The 9,989-nt window shown below is 41.1% G+C and overlaps 1 protein-coding gene across 3 annotated transcripts; it reads left to right on the plus strand.

Annotated features, from left to right (window-relative positions):
• The first annotated feature begins 1,003 nt into the window (after window positions 1-1,003).
• LOC139063803 (uncharacterized) lies at window positions 1,004-7,033 on the plus strand. 3 transcript variants are annotated; one of them, XM_070546628.1, is made up of 3 exons: window positions 1,004-2,552; window positions 2,704-2,771; window positions 2,942-7,033. In XM_070546628.1, the coding sequence occupies exon 3, from the start codon at window positions 4,924-4,926 to the stop codon at window positions 5,923-5,925; it is 1,002 nt and encodes a 333-aa protein (XP_070402729.1). In that variant the 5' UTR covers window positions 1,004-2,552; window positions 2,704-2,771; window positions 2,942-4,923; the 3' UTR covers window positions 5,926-7,033. The 3 variants fall into 3 exon arrangements, with proteins under 3 accessions (XP_070402729.1, XP_070402727.1, XP_070402728.1); XM_070546626.1 differs by having other exon boundaries at window positions 1,004-2,771; XM_070546627.1 differs by having other exon boundaries at window positions 2,704-7,033.
• Window positions 7,034-9,989: the final 2,956 nt, after the last annotated feature.

Genomic DNA, 9,989 nt, shown 5'->3' on the forward strand with positions numbered 1-9,989 from the left:
TTTTCACACGGAGGGCCTCCTGCAGTCACTCTGAGACTCAGTGAGGAGGATCATCTTGTCATTCTCATTTCTGTGTGCAAATGAAGTTCTTGAATTGTAAAGCTTTGTATTTGCAAAAGCTCAGTGTTTGCCTCAAGTACAAGAAGGAGGAATTTCCTCGTGTCCTTCCAACACAAACTTCAGGTGAAATACAATCTCAAGCTAAGCAGTCAGGTCTTGCATGAAGGAGTGGTAAAGAGAAATTTACAAATTAAATGAAGAACAGCAGAACAGGATGTCAGAACACGTGCTGATTCACTCAGGTACCTGACTACTGGGATGAATTCACCATTCAGTTGTTTTACTTCACATTTGTGTGAGAAAAATGAAACATTCATCATCAGTTTTTAGAAATATCAAATATTGGGTTATTATAACTCATGTTATTATTAAGACATTTAATAACGTCATGGGCCCGCAGTGAGTAGACAGCTCAGTATTGTCTTTTATTTGGCTGGTGAGAAGATCTTGGCTTTGCTAAATCTTTGTGTCACTGTGAAGCTGCTGAAGGGCGCTCTAATCACACACAGCTCCACCGAATCCAACATGTTGACCTTTAACCTCATCTACCTCACAGCTCCATATGAGCTGTCTCTGTGGTCCACATCCATTTGGGATTCAGCCCCTTCTCCATACCTTCTGTTAGTAAAAGCGACAGAGATCAAGTAAAATCATGTCTGGTTTGATATAAAGGAAGAGAATAACCTTTATTGCCACTGCAACAAGTACAACCAAGTTAGATGCAATCCACGTGTCTGAAATAGAAAACAAATAATTAGATAAAAATAAAAGGAGAGCAGTACTGCACTTGAATCATTTCACACTGACTGTGTGAAAGACAGCTAACAATATATACATAATAAAATAGCACCAGTTTATTATATATTGCACATAAAATTGAATTAAGAATGTGGGGTGTGTGTGTGTGTGTGTGTGTGTGGGGGGGGGGGGGGGGGGGGGGGGGGGGATTGCTATTCAGTGCCCTGATAGCCACAAGATAAAAGCTGCTGTGTAGTCTTTTTGTCCTCATTGTAATGCTCCTGTATATTTTGCCTGAAGGCAGTAGTTGGAACACATCATGAGCAGGGTGTGAGGGATCTTTTAGGGTGCTTTCTGCTCTCCTGAGGCAGCGAAAGTTGTGAAGTTCATCCAGAGAAGACAAACGACAGCCGATGATCTGCTGGGCGGTCGCCACAGTCCTTTGGAGTGATTTCCTCTGTGCTGATGTGCAGCTAGAGAACCACGCGCAGAAGCAGTAGCACGAGATGCTCTCTATGGAACAGCGGTAGAAGGACACCAGCAGTTTTTGTGAGATGTTGTTTTTCCTGAGGTCTCTGCTGAGCCCAGTGGCGGTTCTACATCGAATTACTCCCCGGGCGAGGCCCCCTTTGAGCGCCCCCCCCCCCCACCACCACCACCACCACCACCACACCACCCCACCTGCATGAACACACGCATGTTTTCTACAAACAGGCATGTTTTATTAGAACGACTATTGAACATTCATTTTTCTAAGTTGCACATATTTACATTAATTACTATGAAGTTGTCAGAATGTAAAGCACTATACATTATATACTGTATCAAAATATATAGAATCAAATATACAAAAACAAACAATAACTAAATATTAAGAATATATGAACATAATAGATAATAAATATTCTAAATAGCAAAAATATTTCACACGTAACAAACTAAAGGTAATCACTACAGCATTGCACTTAGAATAGAAAACACAAACTAAAATTAAAACCTAACCTTGATGCAAAGTCATCAATAATGTCATCACATGAAATCTGCTCCCCTACTGAGTGATTGGTACTAATCAGAGCCAGGTTAGTGAGCCGCCCCTGAAACATAGGTGACCTCAGGTATGACTTGATCAAGTTTTGAAAAGCTCCTCTCAGCTTGAGCCACAGTGACTGACAGAGCAGTCCAAAAGTTGGGGTAGATCTCCAATAGATCTTTATCATGATCCATAATATTTTAGAATTGCCTCTGAAATTGTAATTTAAACTGACATAAAAAACTGTAGACTACCAAAAATGCCAACTTTTACAGAACAAATCATGTAAAAAATAATCAGTGCAGCCAGGCCCGGAGTGGCTAATCGGGAGGGTCTGGAGAATTCCCGGTGGGCCGCGCGATGTTTGGGCCGCATGGGCCGGTGCTCTCGTTTTTGTTTTTTATCATTTTATTTTTATTTTTTGGTGCCGGTGTTCAGTCATGGCACTGAGGCCGCCGGGCTGATCTCATACGCTCCTCCCGGCTGTCTCTACCTGCAGGCTGCAGCTCGTTTTTTTTCTTTTTGCCCAATATGCGCCTGTGCGCACCACGTGACCTCGCAGTTGACGGAAACATGGAAAGTAGAAAGAGCAAGGGTGGCGCGGAGAAGGCAAGAATTAAAAAGAGGAAAGCGCTGGAAACAGATGCAGCTAAATGTGCAAAAATGAGCACCTTTTTTTCTCAAACAAGCTTGCGGTCTTTAACTTCAAATGAAGATAAAACGGGTAAGGCAAGTCAAGATGTTAAACTTTACCGGCTGCAAATCACCATTCAAGTTAATTAAGCATCAATAATGAATTATATGGCGTCATGACATAACGTTATGTAATATAGTCAACAGTATGATGTGACTGATGCCACCAAACTGTCTTGTAGCCCACAAGATCCAGTAGGCCTAATAAGCACCAGGCAGAAACCCACCATTCCAGAGTGGACATGTACAGGTAGGATTACTTATTGAGTCAGTGAACTGAATATTATTAAAATTTATATGATGAAAACTATCCTGGCTCTATATGAAAGTGTTCTAAAATGCTAGATGATTCAGCATTGATCAGAAAGCGTGTAAAAAGGAAAATGAATGCTGAATTGTGACAATTTTCACACAATGTAGTGTCAGAAGAAGAGCCAGGAGCCAGCAGTGAGGGTATTGCTCCTGTTGGGATAGAAGGTGAGCCAACTCATGTGCAAACAAGCAAACATTAGTTAATTTTAATGTCCAAATAATAGTAGTGACCTGTTGTATTTTTATTAGTAAATGCACAAAGCCCACAACAGATAGTTATTAGAATGAAAGTAAAATGAAATAAGCCTGCATATTTTGCCATAGAAAATATTTTAATTGGTTACAAAAAATGTGTTTTCCGTATCAAATGTGCTAAAGCTTTACAGATGATTATTTTAATTGTGTGCAGGTGAGTATAGGGAAACTGGAAAAAGTGTGAAAGGGAGTGCTGAGTCATTTCATTTTAAAGGTTTGAAAATCTCAGAACAGCTGTTTGAACAGAAGGTAGATTGTTATATTGTTAGAGAATGTGTTGTAAAGAACAATGTTGGAGATGTGCACTGATGTTCAAATAAACCTACATTGTAAAGCAACTCTTTCTTGCACTGAATTACAAGGCTTTACCGAGTAGTGTGCTTTTGTAGACTATACATATAAAGTTCTAACATGATTTTAATAATAATTCATTAAGTGGGCCGGTCTGGGGTCTGAAACTCCAGGGCTGAAAATGTGTCCCACTCCGGCCCTGAGTGCAGCCATCTGCAATAAATAAACAGGATAGTTAGTGGTGACTGGGGAGTTTTCTTCTGCTTGAAGAGTTGTTTTATTTATTATTATGTGAACATGATCAACATGTGTTTGTTGTTGTTCAGGCAGGCCACAAGCTGCAGTGAGCATTTAACAAATCCTAGTTTGAATCAGTAAAAAACGATTCAAGGACTTTTTTCAAACCATTTGAATATTCGTTTAAATATTTCAGCCCTATTAGCTCTGTTAGCAATTAGTTGACCGCATTTAACCGTTAAAATCCCAGTTAACTGGTTCAAAAAATTGAAAACATGCATCATGAGAGCTACATACCTTTATCTTTCTGCTCTTTTTTCTTTTTTTCCCCTGAATGGGGCACCTGGTGGTTTTAGCCTTTTTATGTTCATCTCTTCTGTTTGTCTCCTGACTCAGTAAGTTTCCTTTAGTCAGGACTAATCAATTTGACCTTGATGGGGGGTGACCACAAAATCGTTTTGTTTTTCCTTTTTTTATTCGGCCATTTCACACAATTCAGAGAAACCTGAAAGAATTATAGGCCTGTGTTTATGATATTATGAATGAAATATGGAAGAACGTTAAGATGTGATTGACTTTAGCAATGCTAATACAGTTGATTCAGCCCCTGCACGCTCATTCATTTGGGAAAGACGCAGAGGTGAATTCCCCCGCCGCACCCCTCCCCTTCCTGTTCTTCATAGACACACGGTGCACGTGAACGTTCTCAGTCAGCAGGAGCGCCTGCAACTGCAGGGGGCGCCAACTTGCTGTTTCCAATCCAGACACTGTCATATGACAGATAATAGAAAACCTCGGTGCGGCGCAGATTTCCTTTTTTTTTTTTTTACTCCGCGCTTGTGCGCCCCTTTTGTGTCATGAAAAAATGCCGCCCCGGGCAACTGCCCTGTCTGCCCGTGCCTAAAACCGCTACTGGCTGAGCCTTTTTTTGCCATCGCTGTTGTGCTCACACCCCAGGACAGGCCATCTGTGATGTGTACACCCAGGAAGCGGAAATACATGCAGTCCCCATTCATAAAGAGTGAACTGACATCAGTTTTCTTTTTCCTAAAATCCACAACAATTTCTTTTGTCTTTGCTGTGTTCAGGAGCAGGTTGTTCTCTGTGCACCACGCTGTCAGCCGCTGCACTTCGTACCTACAGGCAGAGCGGGCAGCAGAGGGTGACGACTTCCTCTGCTGCCCGCGGATAAACGGAGTAGGAAGTGATGCCACCATCAGCGTCAGCTCTGAGGATGTTTTGCAGCTGCAAACGAAACGTTAGCAAGGTAAAGAGACACCTTTCCTACGTTTTAAAAAGAACCAGAAATGGAATTAGAAACTAAACACAGCAAGAACACACCAAAGATGTTTAAAGAAAAATACAGACAACAAGGAACAAAGGACTTCCGCCGTTTGGAACGTTTACACCTAAAACGCGCACGTCTGAGGAACCACCGTCGCCTCAGTTTAAGATGCCGGGACGAAAATATCACGCCCACAAGCCTACAGCTGAAAACACCGATCCGGACCAAGACAGCACAGAACATAGTGGAAAGAGCACAGAGAGCACTGCTCAAAGAAAGGATAAGAAACGTCACAACCAAACAGAAGCAAGTGGAAAACGAACTGGAAAGAAGACACCTGGACTTAAAAAGGAATTACAAACTAGTTGAAAAAATGGAGGAACAAATTAAAGGACACTTGATGGAACAACAGGAAACTGAGTTCATAAAAGTAAAAGGAAGACACATTAAGAAGTTAAACAAACTCATAAACAAGAAAAAGAGAAAAGAAATACAAGGTAACTCCACACCAAACTCATGGGTATGTAACATTTCACAATACGAACTAACAGAAGCAGAAGAGAGCATATTAAAGAAAGGTTTAAACTTTGCAGTCACACCAAAAGAAATACCATATGATGAATTTATTGTAGCAACAGAACTAGCATGTCAACAGATCACAGATGAGGGAAAGAAAGCAGAACTCAGAAATAACATAGTTGGGATATTAAAAAACAGCCAAATTCAACACAGCAATATTACAAAAGAAGAACAATCAGCCATGACAGCTTTATCCAAAAACGAACAGATAATTATTCTACCGGCAGACAAAGGAAGAACTACAGTAGTTATGGACAAAGAAAAATATAAACAACAGATGAAACAGATGCTAGAGGACAAAAATACATATGAAATACTTAAAAAAGACCCAACAGAAAACATTAAGAAAAACGAAAAAATTACTGAAGCCACTGCACCAAAAAGGCTAAATAACAGAAAAAATGTACAAACACTGGATTCCTACAGTAAACATAACACCACTTAGACCAATAGTAGACAGCATAGGTACACCAACATACAACATGGCGAAAGACATCAGTAAAATCATCAGCCCGTTATTAGGAAACACAGATCAATGTCAGACGTGCTGGAGTGCGAAGCGGAGGTAAGGATCCACACGCGGGTGAATAAGGTTTACAACCAGATATGAACGGTTTAAAGGCTTTAATCATGAACACGCTGACACAGAAACAATTAACAGAGACACAGGAATAAACCAAAAGGGGAGACAGGACAAGGTGTGACAATCAACGCTGCAAAAATAGTATAGAACTGGCAAAAGAACTAAAGGAGATGACAATAGAAGATAATGACATACTCATCTCACATGAAGTCACATCCCTGTTCTCAAAAACACCAACCCAAAAAACCATAGACATAGTAGTTAACAGAATCAGACAGGACAAGACTTTACACAAAAGAACAAACCTCACAGCAGTGGACATAGCACAACTGATAGGACTGCTAGCTAACTCCACTTACTTCACATACGACAACACAATATACAAACAACTGGAAGGCTTCGCCATGGGTAACCCGTTATCAGCCACCCTGTGCCAGTTTTTCATGGAAGACCTGGAGCAAAAAGCCATAGCCACTGCCCCCCCAAACTGCAAAATAAAACTATGGAAACGCTACGTAGACGACATAGTGGAAATCATACCAAAAGGACAAACAGAAACACTAACACAACACTTGAATAACATTGATGACACAGGCAGCATAAAGTTCACTTATGAGTCAGAAACAGAAGGCAGCATAGCATTTATGGATATGAAAATCACCAGACAGACCGACGGGACCCTAAACATAAACACATATAGGAAACCAACACAAGAGTTAGAAACAGACAAGTACACCCAAAAGACAAAATACCAGCTGGACTTAAATGTGGAGTCGTTTACGAAATCCCATGCAAACTCTGCAATAAAACATACATAGGAGAAACCGGACGCCAACTCAACACACGAACAATAGAACATAGAAAATAGAAACAAGTCAAAAATACACAAGAGCAGCAAAACACTGAACAACAAAAATACAAAAGATGGATAAAAGAAGCAATCAAGATAAGGAGACGTGGATGTGGGACCATGAACAGGGACGATGGAGTTTACTCGTTGGATCGTGCATGGGACTGCATCATCGGAGAGGGGAGAGCGGGCAGCAGAGGGCGACAACGTCCTCTGCTGCCCGTGGATAAACGGATAAGGAAGTGACGCCACCATCAGCGTCAGCTCTGAGGACGTTTGCAGCCGCAAACGAAACGTCAGCAAGGTAAAGAAAAACCTTTCAGTGTTTAAAAAAGAACCAAAAATGGAATTAGAAACTAAACACAGCAAGATCACACCAAAGAAGTCTATAGGCAGACTCTTCTCCCTCCAACATGAGCCCCACCACAGTGGTGCCATCTGCGAATTTCACAATGATGTTGCTGTTATGAACGGGTGCACAGTGGTGGGTGTACAACGTAAAGAGCAGGGAGGCTCAGTACACAGCCCTGGGGGGAGCCAGTGCTAATGGTGATAGCTGAGGAAATGTAAAATGAAAGACAAACTTCTGTGAGCATGCTGCATGGATCCTGGTGTTTGAGGTTTATGCTGCCAGTGTAAGCCTTCCCATCCCAATCCTGTGAGACCAAATGGAAATTTAAACCTTTGGCTAAATTCACTTGGGTTACCAAACAGTTTGCTCAGGCAGGCTCTGCGGGAAATGGCAGACTCGGCACGTCAAGCAGCTGCTTCTGAGCCCATCCTTCGTCGTCATCCTTCTCAGAAGAGGAGCGACCAGAAAAGATCTAAAACAAGATCAAGTTTAGGTGAAGCCTGCAACAGATGGACTCAAATTAAAAAAAACGTATGTATGGGCAGCGAACCTGGTATTCCGACGGCAGAAAACCTTGTTCTGTTGTTGCAATGGCAACCTCCATACACTAGATGGTGCTTTGATGTTTGTGTTCCATATTCCAACTGGCTTGTATTTGACATAGCACCTTCTAGATTCCTAGAAACCCCCAAGGTGCTACACACATTCACACACTGGTGGTGATGAGCTTGCCACAGCTGCCCTGCGGCACACTGACAGAAGTGAGGCTGCCATATACTGGCGCCAGTGGTCCTTCCAACCACCATCAATGCAGGTTGCTCAAGGACACAGCGACAGACAGAGCGGGGCTCAAACCTGCACACTTCCCATTACAGTGGGAATACTTGACTCATCTCTCACTGCCACCCATTGATACAAGATGTGGAGGTGATTCTGAGCTAGGTTTAAGTTGTGATCATTAGCTCAGCTTTGTAATAAAAAACATGGACTATCCATGTTATATGGATCTGGAATATCCAGTTATGATTATGTCATGTGTCTGAAGTGAGTCTCCATGTTCTTGATTAGGATTATTGGGGCTGGAGTCTAAATTCAACATGCAAGGGTTGAAACACGCCTCTCACAACACAGAGCCATGCACACTCACGTCTGAGGGCAAATAAGAATCACGACCTAAAGTGCATTTAGAGTCTGTGAGGGAACTGGGCTGGCTAATGAAGAGCACAGCGCACATGCAGACATCAAGAAGGGATCTTTTCTTTCCATTTTAAAATGTTTGACTGTTCCTTTAACTCCAGTGAGGACGTTTTAAAAGGAATAGAAAAAGGCAGGACATTTTTAGACAGTTACAATAGCTAAGCGTGAGCTCAGTCCAAACACACTGATTGTGCTGAGGGACAGCTGCTGTTTATTAGTTTATCATACGTTTTGTTTGAGGGAACATCTGGATGTGAAGCAGGGGCGGATCTAGAAAATTATCTATGGGGTGGCAGAAGAGGGGCAAACATTTTTCTGGGGTGGCAATGCATACTCACACAGATATTATATATATATATATATATATATATATATATATATATATATATATATATATAATATATATATATATATGAGCTGAACCAAGGTAAATCTAATTGCACTGTGTTAAGAAATATTTCACTGCAACGGGATATTGTACTTTGGTTTTATTGTTCACTCAGAAACATGTTTTCTTTTATCTTTTCCCAGTATTTACATATTCATTTGTTTTGGGTGCTCAATTAATAAGCTTAAAGGCCCATCACAAAAATAAAACATATAAAATTATGTCCTTCCTACAACAGCTGAATGTGGTGGTTTCCATGTTGCTCAGCAAAACACTTTACAAATTCATCAAGATCCAAAGATTTTGCCCGTTTTGATTCAATGCTGAGTACAGCCAAGCTTGATAGTCTTTTCTCTGTCATAGCAGACCGCAAATAGGTCACGGCGAGGCGTCCTTCCAGTGTTATGGCCCTCGCCTCTGGAATGAGCTGCCGGAGGACCTCAGGGCCGCAGAGAATGTTCATGTTTTTAAGTCAAGACTCAAGACCCATCTTTTTAGGTTAGCTTTTATCTAAATATTTACTACAGTTTTATTTCTCGTTTTACATGATTATATTTTATTACTTGCTTTGCATGTTCTATATGATTATATTTTAGCACAGTTTTATTATTTAAATTATTATTTTACTGTCTATGATTTTATTTATTACTTATTTTCTAATTGTTGTCATTTATATTAGCTCTTTTATTACATTTCTACTCATTTTAATCCAGTGTTTCCTCTGTGGGGCCCCTCTGCCCCGGGAGCGGTGGTCGACTGTAGCTTCCTGGGCGCTCTATAGGTGGGGGTCTATGCTCCCCCTCCACTGAGCGCCCTGACTTAGTGTGGAAGACCTGATGCTGCCGGGACAGACGGCTCCTCTGATGGCGTTTCCTTGCGTTACCTTACTTGGCTCATCTGGACTCAGCCTAATATAATTTTTACTCGTGTGTGTGTGTGAGTCTGTGTTTGTGTGCGTGTGATTGCATATGTTTGTTAATGTTTTTAACCTGTTATGGGAATCTGGGGTCATTTTGTAAAGCACTTTGAATAACACTTTGTTTGAAAAGCGCTTTAGAAATAAAATTTGATTGATTGATTGATTGATTGAGAGTTGAAAAACTTCATTCACAGGATGCACTGCTTACTGGTAAAACAAC

Source organism: Nothobranchius furzeri, chromosome 17 (genome assembly GCF_043380555.1).
Source record: "Nothobranchius furzeri strain GRZ-AD chromosome 17, NfurGRZ-RIMD1, whole genome shotgun sequence".
Classification (NCBI taxonomy): Eukaryota; Metazoa; Chordata; class Actinopteri; order Cyprinodontiformes; family Nothobranchiidae; genus Nothobranchius; species Nothobranchius furzeri.